This window comes from Sinohyriopsis cumingii, chromosome 9 (assembly GCF_028554795.1).
Source record: "Sinohyriopsis cumingii isolate HCF-2022 chromosome 9, ASM2855479v2, whole genome shotgun sequence".
In the NCBI taxonomy this organism is placed as follows: Eukaryota; Metazoa; Mollusca; class Bivalvia; order Unionida; family Unionidae; genus Sinohyriopsis; species Sinohyriopsis cumingii.
The window spans coordinates 42,985,173-43,006,920 of record NC_142969.1 but is presented as its reverse complement, the minus strand read 5'-3'; the positions used below and the strand labels follow the sequence as shown (position 1 = coordinate 43,006,920).

The 21,748-nt window shown below is 36.0% G+C and overlaps 1 protein-coding gene across 4 annotated transcripts; it reads left to right on the top strand.

Moving 5' to 3' along the window:
- Positions 1-15,372: 15,372 nt before the first annotated feature.
- Positions 15,373-21,575, top strand: LOC149791637 (transmembrane protein 169-like). Of its 4 annotated transcripts, none has more exons than XM_089969234.1 (2): positions 15,373-15,562; positions 20,480-21,575. In XM_089969234.1, exon 2 carries the CDS (start codon positions 20,547-20,549, stop codon positions 21,270-21,272), a length of 726 nt encoding a protein of 241 aa, XP_089825360.1. In that variant the 5' UTR covers positions 15,373-15,562; positions 20,480-20,546; the 3' UTR covers positions 21,273-21,575. The 4 variants fall into 4 exon arrangements, with proteins under 4 accessions (XP_089825360.1, XP_089825357.1, XP_089825358.1 ...); XM_089969231.1 differs by lacking the exon at positions 15,373-15,562 and adding an exon at positions 15,661-15,748; XM_089969232.1 differs by lacking the exon at positions 15,373-15,562 and adding an exon at positions 15,700-15,799.
- The last annotated feature ends 173 nt before the right edge of the window (positions 21,576-21,748 follow it).

Below are 21,748 nucleotides of genomic sequence, written 5' to 3'. Positions count from 1 at the left end.
CATATCACATACAGAGATTAGCGTTGTCTCACATCAGTATCTAACAAGTATGTTATTCCATATAACAGGCTATGTGTTTTTACATACTGGTAGGTAGACATGAACCAGTCATTGCATGTAAGCTATCTTTAAGAATATACATCTGCATGGCTGTTAATTTATATACTGAAATAAACTGTGTAACCTAATGCATTTTTTGTTTTATGTGGAATTTATCATGATTAAATAACAATAAAACAAGGATTTCACAAACCAAAGTTCATAGTAATTGCTTTCAGTAATGAGAAAATCAGACTATAACAAAAAGTTTGCATAAACACTTTAGATTATACACATGTTCAAAGGAGTTAATATGCAACATACATTTATGTCTTGGTTAAGCATCTTTCACTATACTATTTGTCAAGTTCAACTTCTTTACTTTTGTGGCTGATATGCAGGCACTTCCAATGGAACCATGTTTTACAATAATCACAACAAATACTGTTGTCATCATCATTCACGATATCCTCAGGTTCCTTGCAAACTGGGCAGCAGAGGAGGCGAACAGACCACTTGTCTGAAACCTAATTTGCTTAAAGTATAAGCTTCTTCTGAAATAAAAAAATAAGGTCACTACGTACCTGACCTAGAGTTGTGTTTACATACCAGAGGTCCCCGCCCCCTCTGCTGCTATCAATTTATCCAAAAATTTTATCAAGTCCAATACGATATCTTGTTCTAGGATTATGTAAATTTATTGTTATAATCAATTTATCCAAAAATTTTATCAAGTCCAATACGATATCTTGTTCTAGGATCATGTAAATTTATTGTTATAAACCCGTGCTGGGTTGATTGTGCATGTGAAAATAAATTTCTGAATTTAATTATATCCATGTCACCGCTACACCAAGTTTGATGAATATTTCGCAGCGTATGCGTATCAACTCCATTAAACATAACTAAAATATTACAGTTATCTCTGATCACTTTTAGTATTTGTGTGTATCGCTGAGTAACATAAATCACATCAGTGTTTTTATGTCTGCCACGTGAAAAAATTCTGGCAGGATTTGATTGTTTGTCCAGCATCACATCATCGTATACAACTAAATTATTAATAAATCCGTCTGAAACATCAACGCTCGGCGCTTCATCAATATCGGTTATAAACTCTATAACATCCTTATCTTCGTCCGGCAATCTTGCGTTTTCAATGAAATCTTTCAGTACATCATAACATCGTTGATTATCAACTGATGGTGCTACCAAATACAGTATATCCCACTTTAGCATCTCATTATCAGATTAAGTAATAATTGCGTCTTACCCGATCCAGATGGACCTATTATTATCATTCTGATCGAATTTGGCAACGCAGGATGGTGTTTAACTGGTTCTTGTTTTCGTGTCGCTGAGAAATCAATTATATCCATATATAAATAATATGAATCTATATTGTTTACGTTGCAAAGTTAAAACTCCAACTAATGATCTATCTACGGTTACAACAAAAAATGCGAGAATAGCATATGGTGGAAGATGTGCAGTATGTAACAGAAAAAAGTTTTCGTTTTTACCCACAAAAGATGGTGGTGATATTGCTAAATTAATATCAAATTTAAATACCCTGGAGAAAAACATCTACCAGGATATAATTATTGTGGTCCTGGTACCCGACTTGATATCAGGCTTGACAATCAGGATCAACCAAAACCAGGTGAGTATCCTATAAATGATATTGATAAAGCATGTCACGTTCATGATGTGGCTTATAAAAATAAAGATCTACAACATAGGCATATCGCAGATGTGAAGTTGATTCATTCACTAGAGTCCATAAAAAATAAAAATATCAGAGAATCATTAGCTAATTGGTTAGTAAAATCTGCAATGAAAGGTAAACTCGTATTAGGGGCTGGTTAATTATAAATGGAATCAATTTATTATAGTCCAAGGGGTATTGGAGGAGTAAAGCAGCAATTAGTAAACTCGCTGATGCAGCAAAAGTCAAGCAATCTACTGCTAAAGCGTGGTTATCTAAACAAGCAATATGGCAAATTTACCTACCATCACCGAAACGAATTCAGTACGCGTATTTCGATGTTAGTGTTCCTAATGAAGTTCATCAAGCAGATATTCTGTTTTTACCACATGATACTGTACGTAGAAAAACATACAAATGCGCGTTAACTGTAGTTGATGTTGCAAGTAGATACAAAGATGCGGAACCGTTAACGAGTAAAACAGCATCTGAAGTAGCCGATGCGTTTGAACGAATTTATCAACAAGGACCTCTACGGTGGCCAAATTTATTACAAGTTGATCCTGGCAAAGAATTTCAAGGTGCAGTATCATCGTTGATGAAACAACATAACATCACCATCAGACGAGGACATACTGAAATTCACCGTGATCAGGCAATTGTTGAGCGATTTAATCGAACACTTGCTGAGCGGTTATTTGGATATCAATACGCGAAGGAATTCATTCAAGATAAAAGATCTCGCGAATGGGTTGCAAGATTACCAAGTGTGATAGCTGCATTAAATAATGAGATTACTCGAACGACCAACATGAAACCTATTAACGCAATTACTAAAAAAAATATACCCGTACAACGACGTGATTTTTCAACACAGCCATTATTTGGTAATGTGACCGTAAGATATTTATATGAACGAGATGAACTTGAAGGTGGTAAAAAAAGAGCGATTGATCCTATCTGGAGTATTACGACACACAAGATATCTAACATAACAAGATCCACTGGTAGACCAGCAATCTACAGACTAGATTCAACTGCTCCTCAACGTGGATTTGTACGTGAACAACTACAAATAATTCCCGAGGACACTCAATTACCACCCAAATCACTTAACTAGCACCCCTACGTCGATTACATTCAAGACAGGTCAACATCGTGTTTTTTTGTGCATGGCCAAGATGGTTATCTTTCCTATCTACGATAAATTGTCTTGGATCATTTTTCAGATACCGCCATAACATTATGCAATTACGACTTGCACAGTGATTATTCTGCTGCTGTTTCAGCGTATTAATAAATTCAACGTCAAGATCAAAATCACGTTTATTTTTTTATCACACTGTTTATAACCAGCTAATTTGTTTCTTATTATGTCACCGCCAACATCATCATCATTGATCACTGACTCGTTCATGATAATCCTTCGTAGTTGAGATATTCTTCTGACCCTAGATACAGCGAGATAAACTAAGTTTGACCACTTGATACGATCATCGACGATCCAAACAACTGTATCAGAAATAGTTAATCCCTGAGATGAGTGAATCGTCATCGCGTACCCTAGCGTCCACGGGGATTTATTTGTTTTTAACGCATCTTCAACAGCGTTGATATCAACTACGACAATATCATTCAACATTAAATTCTGTTTCTCGATCTGTCCTGGTATATCAACGTCAATATTTTGTCGCCGTGTATCTGCTGGTCGATAACATAACGGAACTGGCAACGTTGGAAACTTTTCTCGTTGTAACTGAAACAATTCCCGTTGAAGTGTGTCTCTGACTATCTTTCTACTTGCAACTATCAAATCGTTTGGTCTCCACGCGCGCAAAAAGTCGTTCATGGGTGTTTCTGAAATCACTTCACGCATTACTTCACATTGAATTTTATTCGACTGTAATCTGATTAATTTTTTAAACTCCCTTAATTCCGGATCAAGTGCTCTATGATCATCAGTCACTTCTTCGAAGTGGTCAACAAAATCTTTCAGCCAATCATGTGGAGATGGTCCAGCAAAAGGTGGTGGTTGACCGTGATCGCCACACATTATCACAGCAGTATTTCTTGTTAATAGCCAATCAAGAAACGTTTTTAATGTTTCTAACGGTACTGTACATATTTCATCCCAAACGATATTCCGAGGAATATATTTCTCACCCATCCTCAAAGAAGTCCATGCGTCACCCTTCCATCGGAAGAAGCTGTGATAAGTACACGATTGTACCCCTCGTTGTTTCATCTCTCGCGTGAGTCTATGTGTAGGAGTTAAAACAATCATATCTGAGTTCTGAAATAATTCAATTGCTCGGGTCGTCTTACCAGACCATCCCGGTCCGTTCAGATAAACCGTTTTATTTCTGGTTATTGGATCGTACACCGATGGTGCAGAAGATAGCTTTAATGTTTGATATTTTTTACAATAAATATCTTTAATCGTAACATCAGCGGATTCGAAATAATCGAGTATGTTTTCTTTTTTTATTCTCCACGAACCCCACTGTGCACAAGTATCGATATGTAGTTGTTCTAACAATCCTGAATATTTTTTATTGATATAAAACGAGTCCGTGGCAACTCTGACAGCAAACTTAGAAACCTTATCATCGATAACAGATTTATCGAAACGTATGCGAGCATCGATGATCTTAAATGAGTATACTGAGGTGACTCACCGTCCATGTAGCTCACAATTGTACCTAGTTTAGTTCCATTTGACAAGAAAGTTATTTCTCGACTTATAAACGTGTTTTTTTTCGTTGTATCAGCGATTATAAAATCTAACTCAGCATCGTCCATGATCAATCTTGCACAATGTCGTTTATGATCGTATGATCCTCCTTGAGTGAACTTGCCAATTATTTTTCTGCCAAGATCTTTCGTAATTTTATTCTCGTAATCTGTTTTATCCGGATTTTCATCATCAGAATACTGTATTTGTTGTGGTAACCAAACTTCGGTTTGTTTCCGATATGATATAATTGCTTCGCTGATCGATAACGATATCAACATCGCACAATCAAGCATATATCGTAACAGTTCTATTGGTGCCCACATTTTTTCTGAAAAATGTTTTCCAAACCAAACATAACAAATTTGATGAAGTCCCATAGTAAACTCGAATGACTCGATACGAGCGAATCCAGTCAGATCAAAATCCGGTAATGGTCCATTTATTGATACTCGTGTCATTTCATGCGTCGGATGACCGAATCGCTCAATGTACACAGAATAATATCCGTACCCAAGAAAACTTCCGGGATAACACGCGACCATATCAACCGAAATAACATCTCTGTGATCGTATTTAGCATTCCATAATCCACCGTGTCCGTATTCGACACAACTGGATATTATGTCATCGGGAAAATCAAATCTAGTTGGCTTCTTTCTAGCAAAATGAGACGCAACTGACGGAACAGTAAAACAGTTGCTCAATAGTTCGTCAGTATCATCAGTATTTTGCAGTGCAAGATTTTTTATTTTCTCGTGGAAAAGATCTTTTCGATAAATAACGCCATTAGGTCGTACAAACTGATCAAATTTATTTTTTTCTTCCTCGCAAGAACTCTGAAATAACCATACTGACACAGGATCGTCTTTACTTATTTCGTTAATAAAATCAAACATGTCCCCGCGGTAAATTTTAACAGTTCGATTTCGCGCAAACACTGTTACTGCGCTAGTCCATGCGTGTGCGTTATGATCAATAATTTCGATCGAAGCACCATTTGATTCATATTCTGATTCAAACAATATTTCTCCTGTTATCGTCGCTACGGTTATTGGGAACTTTAGTTTTCTCCCTAGTTCAGCCACATCTTTGATTGACGCCCCGGTATCTTTAACCATTTCTCCCCACGTGTTTATTATTTTACGTCTTTTATCCGTTAAGCCGTTTCCACGAGTCGAAACGGTAAAATGTTCTGTTACTCGTTCAGCCACACAGTTTATTTTTGAAAATTTCATCGGCGTCAGTTTATCAACGCTAGGTTTTTCATATATCACATAGATTCCATAAATAATCGCGGTCACAGGATGCGCTCGCTCATAATACGGTTTGTCAATGCCAGTCAGTAGACCTGGTTTAGAATCTTTACTTAGTACGACAGTTTTTTCACCCTTGTGTACAGGATCATATTTGTCACGGATAATCCAATTATCTGTTTCTGTTAGCACGACAAATTTTATTCTGAAAAGATATTTGCGATTATCAATGTAGTTAATGATAGTTGCTGCTCGTTCGTCATTCATCGTAGTGTCGATGACACCTTTGCGTATAATCTTGAACGTTGACCATACATGAGATGCACCATCTGTGTGAAATTCTTTCTTGGCGCCGTTAATTTTATTAATCAAGCTTTTATTTTTCGGATCAACTAGATCTCGCATCGGTAGGTCGGGAGATACTCTGTCGAGATTAAATTTATCTGCGCTCCAGGGCTTGATTTGGGATAATCTATCGAACTCGCTCATATTATATTTCAAACAAGTATTTAAATGAAAAATATTATATATAATGTCTCAATGCAAATGGTTGATGAAAAATAACTAACTTTTTAAATCTGACTGGTACGTTTTACCTGTGTACAGAACTGAGAAGTTTCACAGGAATAGAATCAATTATCTTCCTTATTTTATATCAGAGTGACTGTATTTAGCACAAACAATATATAATTTTTTTATTATCGGTTTTCCTGGTTCGCTACTATGTCTACAGTGTGGCAGTTAGCCAGAACGTTCTTCCGGTACATATGTTATCCCGAAAAATAACTAATTTTCTAAATCTGACTTATTAAGCAGAAATACGTTTTATCTGTGTGCAGAACTGAAAAATTAGTTATACTTGTCGAATGATTTAATGTTAAGCAGAGATAGAGATTTCTTGAGTGATGGTTAGCTATATAATAACTTTTAAAGCATATATAATCAGATTAAGAACTGTGGCGCAAATGGTAGCGCAGCTGACTCTCATTCTGGGGGTCTCCAGTTCGAATCTCCTGACGGGCATATATTGCTGACGGTACCTATGGTAGGGTTTTTCCTATATAAAAATGGGGGCGTCAGCAGCCCATGTACATCTCACACTACGAAAGTAGTGTGAGTGTGTTTTAGCAGCCCCGGGATTTTCTCCTGGGGGGTGTACATGGCGCATAGACAATCTTCTGATTTCGTTTCGGTTAGAAAAATTATCCGGAGATATGTCTATATGACGCCCCTAAAATAAACAGTAGCGTGGATGTATAAGTTCTACGTCACATGGGTACCCACAAAAAAAAACATTCAGAAAGAATGTTGGCTAAAAGAAACGATCATGGGATGCCGAGAAAAGACCATAACAAAGGTCTCAAATGAAGACAGAGTCTCGGGACAAAGTCTCAACCGACAGAGTCTCGGGACAAAAGTCTCAAACAAAGGATCCCATGGAGACACAGGCCAGTGCAGGAAAACCCATGAATGATAACCGCTCATCATGCTACTGTTTATTTTTGTTAAAATTTATTTATTCTGAAATATATATATTTATTTATTCTGAAATACATATATTTATTTATTCTGAAATATATATATATATATATATATATATATATATATATATATATATATATATATATATATATATATATATATATATATTTATTCTGAAATATATATATTTATTTATTCTGAAATATATATTTATTTATTCTGAAATATATATATATAGATATATATTTATTTATTCTGAAATATATATATTTATTTATTCTGAAATATTTTTATTTATTCTGAAATATATATATATTTATTTATTCTGATATATATATATATATATATATATATATATATATATATATATATATATATATATATATATATATATATATATATATATATTCTGAAATATTTTTATTTATTCTGAAATATATATATTTTTTATTCTGAAATATATATATTTATTTATTCTGAAATATTTTTATTTATTCTGAAATATATATATATTTTTTTTATTCTGAAATATTTTTTATTTATTCTGAAATATATAAAAAATTTTATTCTGAAATATTTTTTATTTATTCTGAAATATTTTTTATTTGATCGATTTGAGTACCAAACCACCCCATCAAAACAAACAAACTGATTGATTTACATGATTTTAAGTACCAACCATCCCATCAAAACAAACAAACTGATTGATTTACATGATTTTAAGTATCATTTACCCCATCAATTTCTGAATAAAATATTTCAGATTATAATAATTATTTCAGATTATAATAATTATTTCAGAATAAATAAAATATTTCTGAAAAATCATTAAGATTTCACATACAGATTCACTATCAATATCTCTCCACGTAGGTCAATTAAGTGTCCTATGTGGTCAGTTAGTTTAAAATTTATTCGTGTTAACATATTATTATGACACCGCAGATATAAAGGATTGGTTGGTACTTGCACGATCAAATCTCCAGGGGGTACTTGTGGTGTGAACGTGTATAAAATGTATCCTTGTTGAGCCTGATTTGTCTTTCCAAGATCTATGTTATAGCTGCCATCGATCACATCACAAACGAGATTAACCGCGATTGTCGATGTTATATTAACTACTCCCGGTGAAACATGTCTCCCGCCGCCGTATGGATCGTTATCATGTTTGAGAACAAGCGGAGGTGGGGCTATTTTTTTCCATGATTCGATGATTTTAGGAAAATTCTCATTGATAGGATCAATGAGTGATTTTACTAGTTCGTCGGCATTAATCCCTGGTGCTACAAATGCTGATAATTGTTGTTCAGTTATTCCGTAATGATTGAGAAACAACTGTTTAGGGGTCGTTATTGTACGTAGTTCTATTTCATCACCGTTGAGAATTATATTCCAAATGACAGTTTTATTGACGTATCTAAGATCTGATATAACCTGATTTAGATGTTTTATCGTCTCAACGATTTTTTGTTTCCCATCATCACTTTAGTATTCTGTGATGTCAGAAAAGAAATTTCGTAGTTTGTTGATTGATTGTCTAAATTCAAAATTAACAGGATCGAAATATGACTGAATAAATCCTTCATTGATGATTGGATTCATTTTATCATCATGGGTATACAAATGATCTATTATTTTAGGAAGCTGTTCACCATCAGGAGCAGTAGTAAGAAAAGCAATTACAGTCTGTCTCCACGGGTATTTGCCTCGATATTTCGGAGCTGTTATAAATTTCTTTTCATTTATTGTAAAATCACCCCGACGTGGTTCTGGTGGTCCATGATATTCTGGCGGGATTACAGGCCAACCTAGTACTGATCTTATCGATGATTGATAAATATAAACGGCATAATCAGGAGAATGGATCTCAACCGTAGAAGATAGCGTCGGCTCATGAACTTTAATTGATATTTTTGCTTCTTTTCCCGTTATTGATTTTATTCTACGCGTAAATTCTTCATTGATCTCTTCAATCTCATAACTGCCAGTTGGTATCCCAACAACGTTCCAGTCATGTGTTCCATCACCTTTATTTTTATTAGCAAATACAAGCGAATTATTTGCTGGTGTATCATTAAATAATTTCTATCTGATATTTGGCCAACTGTGATATACTCGTAATTGTGCTAGTGCAATTTCTTTTACTGGAATCGCAGTTGGAAAACTGACGTTAAATTCAGGATTAATCGAACTTACTGAGATCATCGCTGTTTTCAGCGGAGTTGTGAATGTCACGATCTGCTGGAGTAGCTCTAGTGATGTCATTATTTAATATACTTGTGCCTTTAATACCAGCACAGTTGTATATTTCAATCATTTATGTAAACTCAAAATTAGATATAATTCCATCATTAAGACCCGTCGATAACAACGAAGATAACTTCGAGTATGCTACCGTCGCCGTGTGCAACTTTATCATGTAATCGGATAATTTTTTATTCGTGCAAGTACTTATCTTTTTTGCAATGATATTTAGCACACCTGCAATTGATGTTGTAGCTGAAATACAAATTGTTACGGCTACTGGCGCCATTATTGTTATCGTTGATAATAATATGCCGGTGGACACAACAACAACAGCGGATACTGAATAAACGATTACGTCAACGATAACTAGTCGTCGTCGATATTTCTTTATTTTTACCGTATATTGTTCGACTCGATTTTTTAAGTTCGTTTGCCATTCACGTGCTTCATTGTACCTGTACGATGCTGAGGTACTCATTATATTTTATACAGTAACCAATTGAGGTGTTTCAGCTACAAATTCTAGACATCACCAGAAAGATGCTGCGGTTAATTTCTTATCAGTTGCTTCGAGAATAAATACTTCTTCGTTTCCGCTATTTAATATGATAGACACAACTCCAGAAAACCTGTCGGTGGAATGACGCCATGGGTACGTTGTGAAAATCTCGAATTTTTCAGCACTGAACACAGACAGCTTGTACACGCCAGTGACTACTGCGGTATATTTGATAGTTTTATTTTGCTGTGACAATGTTGCGAATCCAGATGACACCGTGCATACGATATTGGTAATATGCCCGGGAGTTATTCCGGCTGAAATTTTAATCAGACTAATTTTGTTAACGATATCAGGAATTCCACGCACGACATCTTCTAATGTTTTTTTAGTTGTGTCTAGGTTAGTTTTGATATCAGAGAGTTTTATGTCAACGGCGTGCGGAGTGCCGAAGAATTTATCTATGGATTCATCAGTTTTTTGAAAATTTCTTCGAAATCTTCCAAAAGCGCCTACGTGCACATCACACTCTGCCCGCAACGTGGATAATTTACCATCTACGGTATTGTAGTTGACGTCAACGTACTTTTTTGTTGCGGCATCTTCGTCAGATGTTGGATCTCTTAACACTACTATCTTGTTTCCGCTCATGCTGAGCTCACCTGTCATTGTGTCGGCGATGTTTCTTACACGATTAGTAACGCTTTTTGCAATTTCATCTCTGATGGTTTTAAGCGATATACTTGAATCTCTGATTCTACCGCCGTCAGTAAACACAGGAATGTTATCCGTGACCGCACCGAGTACTCGTCGAACTATATCATTCCATTTGATATTGCTAGTTTTTAGTTTTCCGTATCGGTCCTGAAAAAGAACAACCTCATCTGGGTCAACTCCAGCCAGGTTCATAATATCAGCGAGTTCATCTTTAGTCGCGTACTTCGACAAATCAATGTCGGATTTTTTTTCTTACTGGTAGAAGAAGATGTTCCGTAAATATCAACCTTTATTATTTAAGATCTGTTCAAAACGAAGCGGTTACTTGTATAATCATGCACGACTTAAGAGATGCCGCGGAGGACTTTGATATAGCGTCAAGTACATTAATTACTTCACTGCCGCATATTGGCGAATCCGTCATTGTTTGTGTTGGTAGCGTTGAACACCAATTGTGTTGGTAGCGTTGAACACCAAACCGCTGCGTGAAGTGGTGCGACATACTTGATAAACTCACGAGGTGGAGCTAACCCGTACGAATCAAAATAAACGATTCCACGTGGATCAATTGCGTATGCGGTCCAATGAGTACCAGGTCCGGAATTATCATCGAGATTAATAATACCTGTTTCAGCGCTGTTTGGTTGGTCCGGCAATTGATCTCGCATAAAAACACCTCTGAAGTTTTTTATTTTTAGTTGTTTAGCAGCATCAAGTAAATCAAAATTTGATGCTGGAATGATTAACGAAGTGATCCTGGAAGCCTCAGACCTTTTCCCCAACGAGATCCCGGTAATCTTAATCCGGTCCTTCTTTTTTTTAATCCTCGTCCTGTTGCTTTCTTTAGAGCCATTCCAGCAGCGGTTCCAACAGCACCTAATGCGGCTGCTTTTGCTACGGCAGGTGCCGCTGCGGTAATTAATGCTGAAATAGCCGCGAGAAGTGGGAAAATACCTCCTGTTTAAATTGAGTCTTTAACCGCACCCGCAGAGAGGTTAAATTTTGACGCCTGTCTTTGATTGTTTAGCGCTGTTGAAATGTTTAAGTTGACGTTCTGATAATGATAATTTATTTTGACCGCCCGTGATCTGATCTTTCTTTAGTGATAATTTCATTCCGCAGTTTTTTGCTGAATTTGATTGAAGGTTTTTAATCTGACCAGGAGTCAGACTGACACTAACGTGATGATATGGCATTTTATGATAATACTCGTGTTTTTAAATAACGTGATTAAAGATTTTCCACTGGTGCATCAATAACCCTCATTCGACCACTACCACCTTCAAGTAACATCGCTTTGTAACTGAGTATGGCCGCGATTGCCCTGTAGATGCCGCGAATAAGGGGTGGACCAGCTATATCGGGAGGAGGGTCAGTAACATGAGCTCGAAATGTATATCAACAACAGATTGCTTGGATAAATCAAGATGCTCCAGCGAAAAGTAATAAATCGGATACAGATTTGTAAAATCTAACTGTGATATTTGCAGCCCAGTATCTACATTTTGATCACGTCCCATAAATGACATCAAACGATGATATGCACGCGCTACGTGATTTTGACCAAAATTTAACAATATATCTTCAGCTGGTTCTTGATGTCCATTTATCCGCAAGGAAACTTCATCAACTCCAAGTCTGTCAAATATCATATGTGAACGTTCTTGACTATTCGTCCGATCATTATTTTGCAGCGCAATACAAATATGTCGTGGCGCAGAAACACCTTGCTGTGATGCTATATTCCATGTAAATAAACCATTAACAGAACTTTGAGCAGTATCTGTGGTTACTGTTAACCATGATAGCAATGATTTACCGCCTTGATCCGTAAAAGAGAGTAATTTTTGTTCTTCAGCAATAGATGGAATCATTACTGGCATCCACAATGAAAGCTTCGTTATATTTACTTTACCAGCATCAGCAACACCAACACCTCGCCAGATTTATCATCACCTTTTCTTGCAAGCACAACTGTGTGTTTAGCTCCAAAGATGACCTTTCTAACATTTCTGCAAAATCCAAAAATGTGAGACAATGGAATCGCACATGAAAAATTTCTATTATCACCTTTTAACATCGATCGTCGTGTTGCAAAGCCTAAGTTGTAAGTTTCATTAGCACTTTTTATAATATCAAAAACATCAGCTGGTCTAGCTGCATATTCAGGACCATCAGCAACTGGTTGTGGATTAACTGCAGTATCTCGTGGTGTCCGTAATTTAATATATTGAATATGATCAGCGTTGTTGGTAATATCCTTAGCAAATATCATTGTTGGACCGGCTGATCTTGTGTAATCATCAGAATATCTCGCTAGACCAATTATTGTTGTGGCAACATCAACATCATTCTGAATCGATTCGATATTTTTTCCATCAATCATGTATGTGGCGCTACTAAACAGTGCCATAATCCCGTTGTTGACAAAACCAACTCGGTCATTGACACGGTAGTTAATATTATCCGCCTTTACAAGTTCACCTTCTACTTCAATAAACGCCTCAGCGGGCAAGAAATATCTACTTGTATCCTGAACCTGTAATTCAATTCTCCCCCGCTGATTTGGTTGTCTTGCGTCATAGGAATAAAATTGATAATCACGTACTGATTCATCTTTGAGGACCGTTGCATCCATGTCGAATGCTGGGTCGGATATCCGCTTGAACATTTTATTATAATTACTAATTTTCCAAATGGTGATCTGAACTATCGCCGAAGACCACTTCCTGCTATTAAATTTGCAGTTATATTTCTTTCTGCTTCTTCAGATAATTTCGCTAGTGTTTGATTTGCGGCTTGATTTATTATTTTACTGACATTTGCTGGCATAACTTCAGTGCTGGCCAGTTTCATTGGTTGCTGCTGTTTTCTTCGTACTAATCGAGCTAGTCTGTCCTTGACAGTCGAGAACGCTTTACTGGCAGGATTACCAATAGCGCCAGGAATTTTATCACGAACAGCCTCAATAGCCTTCATAGATAACTGTTTTGCAATCGGTATTGCTTTTGGAGCCATCCTTCTAAATAGACCCTGAACAACATCACCAAGTCCATCTCCGTAAATTGTTTTGTAATTTGGCAGTCGTGAGTTTACTACCCTGACCATGATCGGTCCACGTTGAGCAGTGTGTATAATCATTTTTATATACTAATTAATTAATTGTTTAGTCGCTGTGATAATCATTAGTAATTTCATCAATAAGAGAACGATAAATACTGCGATCCATAATACCGCCTTTAAATAATCTTCGACAAATATCAGATATTTCATTGACTATTTCTGAAGAATTATTTCCTGCACGTTTTCCTCCAATTAGTATTTCTAGTCGCTTCACGTCAGAAAGAACACTGTTAGGACAGGCAATAAAACCACTTCCTAGACCACTTCCAGTAGCACCTGATTCTTCTGGAGGTTTTGATAGTTGTCTCATTCTTTTTACATCTTGTTTAAATTTTACATTCTCTGGATCACTAATATCAAACCACGAATTTTTAGAGGCAAAATATAATGCAGGAAGCCAACTTTTGTCAACCATTAATTCAACATATTCAGGTTTCACATATTTTTTTTTGTTGTCTTTATAATGAAACGCAGCAACATTAACTAATTCATCTCGGTTAGTAAAAGCTTTAAGAGCTTCATCAGTAAACATATCTACAGGTTGAATTTTTTTTTCTGGTTGTTGCGGACGTGGAGAATATTGTTGTTGTTCTGTTTGTTCCGGCCTCTCTCTAAATCTTTTTATTTTCTCAGAAATCTCACTGAATTTATCACGGCTGACTTGTCTTTTGTTTTAACGTATACGATATATCCATTTAATAAAATCATTATCTTCTGTATTTTCAAAACCGGGTTTTAAAGCACGGGATTTATCACGTATATTAATTGCTATTTTCCAAAGTAAATCATTTTCTCTAGTTTTCATAATTTCTTCGATAAATGTTTCATTAAATTTTTTTATTATTTCAATATTATCATCTATTGGTTCATGTCCAATTTTTTTTTCCCAGTCAGTAAATTCAACATGAATTTCATCAGCATCTTCAGGTATTTCTTCTTCAGATAGAGGTAGAGCTGCAGCTATATCAGTTGGAAGATCTCGTAAAATCTTTTTTGTTTTTTTTTAGTTCGTTTTGCTATTTTTTCAGTTTGCTCTGCGGTTTGCTTTAATACTGGAAAAATACCCTTTTTCCTCTCCTCCTCCTCCTCCTTAATATCTCCCCATATAGTTTTTTTCAGCAGCCGCTGCAGCTTTTTCAGTAGCTGTAGTGACGGGTTTAAGTAACTTTTTAGTGTCTTCTTCGTACTCAACTTGTGATTGTTGCTGCGCTTGTAGGTTTTCTCTAAATGAATCTCTAACAGGAAGAAATGTTTTGATTGCTCTCGAGCTAATCTAGCAGTGTGAGATTCCTTGGCTGGTGGCATTATTAATATGATAATTTTTTAATTGATAGCAGCAGAGGGGGCGGGGACCTCTGGTATGTAAACACAACTCTCGGTCAGGTACGTAGTGACCTTATTTTTTATTTCAGAAGAAGCTTATACTTTAAGCAAATTAGGTTTCAGACAAGTGGTCTGTTCGCCCCCCTCTGCTGCTAACTGAATCACACAGTCTGCATATTACATTATTACGCACTGTTTCACTGCATTTCTCTCCTTTTTGACAGTGCAAGTTTTGCTAAAGATATCTTTTTTACATGGTTGTGACTCTATTATTTAATATAGGAGGTGGAGGTAACCCCCTGTGGTAAAACAGCGTACTTATTCCAATGGGTTAGAGTACCGTTGCTTCGATGCTGTAAATGAGATGACCCAGGCAATGAGGTGCATCTGAGCCACCATGTATATAGCCTGGTCGTGTATGCTGTACTTTTTAGGTAAAATGTAATTACGTCTGTATTACAACCATTCAGAATCCAGTCAATGTGATAGTGTACTAATGCGCTAAGACGAAGAACTAAGGTTAAGCTGACCCAGGGGTCAACAACCGTATGGCAGCATATCATGAAAGAGTATACGCTCATAAAGATGTGCTATTTTTCGAACAAAGGCGTCGACTAAATGTTTGTAATTTTGAAAACCAAACTTTCATGGCTAAAAAAGACGATGGAAATGTAAACCGTAAAAGATAATAATCTGAAACTATGTTTTAATCAAGTACAGCCGAAAATATAGACACATTGTCTTAATACAAATTATAGTAGCAAAGCTATCTATAGTAAGACGTATTTTCGAGGTAATAGAAAATTGTCAGCATGAGTGCAGAAATCTTGCATTAAAAAATCCCAAGCAAAACAAACTTACCTCCATAAAAATACGCATTAATAGTTAATCAAAGCGTAAAACTTTAGTGATTATTCTTGTTTCACCAACTTAATTTACTCGTGGAGTTTTATATGTACAACTGAATCGAATCTTCTTTATGTAAGAGGCATAAATTTTGTAGTAAATTTAGCATGACATTTCGGCACAGTTTCATTCCTTGCAGCGTCATTGTCTAGATGTGCAGACATTATTACCTTGATTATACTTTATTACTTTAGTTAAAGTCACCTGAAATTTAACTTTATTTCAGTCAATCTGTTGTGTTAACTGGGACAAATTTTAACTTTTAGATGGTAGTCCAGCAGGCTGCCAAGAAAGGAACCTGTCTGTCATCATAAGTTTGTATTTTTCATTGTTCAGAAAGTCCCTGATTATCTTTTTAAAAAAATGCATTTAGTTCCAAACTAGTCCTACATGTAAGACCTCGAGCACTAAAACAAAAACATGTGCTATGTCTTACATTGTAGGACTAGTTCCAAACCACTGAATAAAATACCCAGTTTATAACATTATTATCTATAGTAGTCACTGAACCACCCATTAGTTTCTATCCCAGTACAGGTGTTAAAAAATGCATGAAATTTAGTTATTTCATTCATTCATTTCTAATGTTTAACCTGTCACTGAGAGGTCCCAAACACTGTTGACATTTTGGAGTTTCCAAGCAAATGGAATCTCCTGATGTAAACAAGCAGACAGACTGCTCACTGTCTTTTTCTGCTTTTCTGGAATAGTCCATTTCAGTAAAAACAGTGTTGTCTGCATCCAATATTTGCACTGTCTAGTTTTAATATTTCTAAAACAAATTGAACAAACAAAATGAAGACAATCTTGTGCAAATGAGTCCAAAATTTACAGAATTATTGAGAACTACATGACATCTTTTGCTTGAAAACAGATTCACCCATGCGAATATGGCATACTGTTACTAAAAAAACTGCTGCTTGATTTGAAATGCCAGCAAGATGTCTGTGTTTGGGGACCACTGGCAACAATCAGGTTAGACATTATAAATGAGTGAATGAAATGACTATGTTCTGTGCATTTTTCATATCGTTGCAGCCTTTTGTTTTTCATTTGGTAGGTGTCCTTATAGATAAATGGGGTGGTGTTTCAGTACTATAGAGCTCAGATGTTGAGACTTTTCCCAAAATCTAGGCCATGCAGCTCATCAATGGAGATTTTTCAGGATTGATTCAAAGTATCCTGCTTCTTTGTCATTTACCAGTTGGTTGATGTCTTGTTTGATTTGAAAAATATTTAACCCATACAGCATATTATTGGTTGACTCATCTGACCTTGAAGAATTAATTCTTAGTCGCTGATGAAGGTAGTATGATATTGCCGAAAAGTTCAGACTCTGAAGATATAATTATGCTCTGAGTATGGGAAATTACTAACGATCACAATTAGTTTTATTTCAGTCTTGATGACTGAAGCTAGTTTTCATCTGCAGACATTTCTTTTTTGTTGATATGTGAAGTTACTTGTTTTTAGCATACGATAATGACAAATACTGAAAGTCTATTTGGACTGCACACTGAGTAATGTAGCACAAACTCAACATGCTAATCTGGAAAGAGAAAGATGACTGGCATCAGTTTAACAAATGCATTTGGGATAAGGTGCATATTCAATACCATTTAAAAGTTCTTTTATGCAATTATGGGAGCAAGGCACTTTATTCTTCGATATCTTTCGTAAGTGACCAGAAAGTCTTGTTTACAAGTTAAAAAAAACGTAGAGTAGAAACAGATTTTCAACCTCATGTCTGCCTACTTGCAAATGCCCTTGGGGATCAAGTGGTCGAATGTACTGGCCATTGCAGATCACTCACATATCACCTCTGTCCACATAGCTTATAGTTTCAGCTTAGCCAAAGTGAGGAAACTTGCCAGTAGCTTTCTATGGGTCAGTGGTTCTTCCCAGATTCTTCCTCCACCAGAATATACTGGCTACAATGTATAACCTATCATGTGCTGAAAAAAGGTATTAAACCTGCAAACAAACTATCAAACTACCTTTGTACTCCACAGTACATATAATTTTAGTGAATATCATAACACACTGTGTCCTTGCAAGATATTGGTTCAGTCAAGGTAAGGGTAGCACTTGATGGTCACACTTGTTGGAATAATAACTTCACCAGGCTGTCAGTAGTGAGGGTCCCTGCTTGTAGGACCTCCAGTTTCAGGACTCAGTTTTAAAAGTTGAGTTCTTTATACATGTAATAGAGTCAATTATCAGAAGTATGTAACCCTTGACCTTCATTTTCATAAAATGTTGCCCTTGACTTCCATTTTCAAAATCCTACATGGACTGCTCCAGTGGCCTAGTGGTTGGGGTGTCCGCCTCGGATACAAGAGGTTGCTGGTACGAACTCCGGCCATTTCATACCAAAAACATATAAAAATGGTACTAGCATCTTCCTCGCTTTGAGCTTAGCATTAAGAGGTTAATGCTAGGACTGGTCGGCCAGGTGTCAGGATAATGTGACTTGGTGGGGCATGATGCTACGTGTCTGTGGCATGATGCCCCAGTGTTAGACATCACTATAAACTGTCACACTGCAGACATTGTAGAGATATAACTGTAAAATTGTTAAAGCGACATTAAAAATCCAAATCACACACACACACACTCAAAACCATACTGAGAGCTCTGCTTCACATAAACACAACGAAGTCAGTGAGAATGACCAACCAGTGACTGAGGTAAATGTTCTTTATTAGATGACCACCACAGCACATCTAAGATGGCATTAAGAACATGCATTTAGAACATGCTTGTCCTTTTCTGATGCGAGTCAAATAACTTTGACACTCTGAAAGAGGCCTGGATGTAATTGTACTGATACTTCCTGAATTGGTAACTTTATGCAAAATGAAAATCAGGCTGGATGTGTGAAGAACAGATTCTAAAAAATGTTAGGTGCTGAAACTTGCACTTGTTAATGTTTCAGAATGAATGATATAACTTTACTTATTATTTTTAATTTTATTTCTGCTGCTTTATTTTGAAAAACAATCAAAGAAATCATTAGGTTTCAGTAGCCTTAAGTGAGTGCATATATTGCTGTTAGTTATGATATGTCATCTAGTCATTGTGATGTCAGTGCAGTTATGATGTTGTAATAACTTGAGGGCAGTTCAAAATGACCACTGATTACATCCAATTGAGGGCAGTTCAAAATGACCATTGTTTAATCCAATGCAATATACAAGGCACAGGAAATTCTGACTTACTATGATATATTACATCAGTTTTAACAAATTTGCAATGTAGGTAAAGTAAGTAAATTAGAGTACCTTAACAGCGTTCCTAATTACGGAATTAGTTAATTGCAACCCCATATTGTTGCTGACCTGTCAGATGCAAAAATAACTTGTACAATATGTATGTATAGTTGCATTTCCAGACTTGTACTGACTGCATTGTACCTATCATTATCCAAAATGAATGTTACTGTGAAACCAGTCTCAGGACATCCAATTTCTGATCTTGGTCTCTAGTTCATAGTTTCCTTTATCCTGAGCTGCAGTGTTTTTAGACGAATGTTACTGTGAAACCAGTCTCTCAGGACATCCAATTTCTGATCTTGGTCTCTAGTTCATAGTTTCCTTTATCCTGAGCTGCAGTGTTTTTAGACGAATGTTACTGTGAAACCAGTCTCTCAGGACATCCAATTTCTGATCTTGGTCTCTAGTTCATAGTTTCCTTTATCCTGAGCTGCAGTGTTTTTAGACGAATGTTACTGTGAAACCAGTCTCTCAGGACATCCAATTTCTGATCTTGGTCTCTAGTTCATAGTTTCCTTTATCCTGAGCTGCAGTGTTTTTAGACTAATGTCGCCCTGGAATCATATGAAGAAATCTGAGCATCTAAAGAAGAAAGCTGTATTCTTACACGAGTCCTATGTCGTCCACATTTACAATGCGTGGAATAAAATATATTTTTGTCATGCATAGTAGATTCCCATTTTAGAGGCATGTGTCACCATCAGCAACATTCAGCATGACAACAGTGCATGATGATGGCTATAATGAGATTCAGGCTGACATTTTTTCATGTTTCATCTTAGAAGAATCTAAATACTGACTTGAGAAATGGTATTTATTTTAAAATGTAAATAGCTGCTTTCAGTGTTGCAGTTACAACTTGCAACATTTGAAACAGGTATTTATCTATTCGGAAAGATAAAAAATTATATACTGTGTGTACGGTTTATGCTCACTCCAAATAAAATTTACTGTTGTTCACTTGTGACAAAATATAGTATACATTTTCTATAGACATATGTATCTAAATGTTTTTTATAATAACTTTAAAATGTCTTGTATTTCAGTTTATTTATTTTAAGTTTTCAGAATTTGAATTTGAGTGTGCAGTCAAGTGGAGGAGTGTTGCAAATGCTGGGTTATTTTATTTTTTTATAACTTGTGCTATAGATTTTTTTCTTCAATTTTCAGTTTAACACACATGGATAAAGACATTAGGATGCCATTTTAATAGTTGTGATTATAAAACAGTAACAGAATGTCTTCTGAGGTCATGAGAGAAAGACAGAGTGCTTCCCCATCATCGTCACAAGACGTGCAAGATCAAGTTGCAGGGGCTGATAGTTCTTTGACTCGACGTGCCCACTTCAGTGACCAGCTGGTACAGAGTTCACATTCAATTGAAGCAGAAGGGGCCAAGGATGCATCATGCTCTCAGTTAGTGACCTTTAAGGGGACAATTAAAAGTGGGCTGAATCCAGGTCAGTTGGTTGAGGTGCACCTCAGACTCACAGATCAGGAACTAAAGAAACTCAACCAGGAGGACCTTACGAGTAATTCCAAATGTTCCTGTGGACTGGACAGGGGGCTGCATGTAATTTTTCTGTCAATAATATTTGTTCCATTCTCATGGCTCTCATCACTTTTTGTGTCATTCTATCTTGGAACATTAACTTGGTATAATTTAATAGTTTACTTAAGTGAAGAGAGAACAATATGGCACAGAATTGGATTATGTCCACTGCTGATTTTGACTTTTCCTTTTACTGTAGGAATTTCTGCATTTGGAGTTAGTATCTATGCATCAGTAATTCAGATATCTTGGTGCATAAAAAGCTGGTGCCGTGAAATTCAGGATTTTGAAAAAGGGTTTTACGGATGGGTTTGTATTGTAATGGGTTTTCACGAGTGTTCTCCATACAGTGTTGTAATATTAAGTGAAAATGGAGATATGGAAAATCTACCAGCACCTGTAACTGTGTAACCTTATGTATTCAAAAATAAATTGTTCATTTGTAGAGATAATGCATGACTATAATTAAACAATATGCCAGATATGATTCTGCTGTATTAAATAGGATCACCTGATGTCCACTAGTACCCCCAACATTTTGATATAAGTAAATGTTGTTTGCCTGAATTTTTCCCCTCCTTACATCAATTTCTGTAATGTTACTGGATCAGAACCATACATTTTTCCTTTTTCCTTAATAGAAGTCATCTTGATCATTCAGATGCTTGTCATTGCTTTTATGTGCATTTTTTTATAATAAATATTAAGCTTCTCCACTGTATGTGCTTTGTTCGAGACTTGAAAAGTGAGCACACAGTTCCTTTATTTTCACAGAATATATACTTCTTCCTTAGGTGGCGCTATACAGTTTCGCATTTTGCATAGGGTTAGGAATTTAAAGAAAAAGAATGTCCCCGGCTTTCCCCACTGGTTATACTGGCTATTTA

What these genes read in the sequence shown, in the direction of transcription:
- LOC149791637 (XM_089969234.1), top strand. Translation starts at nt 20,547, where the DNA reads ATGTCTTCTGAGGTCATGAGAGAAAGACAGAGTGCTTCCCCATCATCG.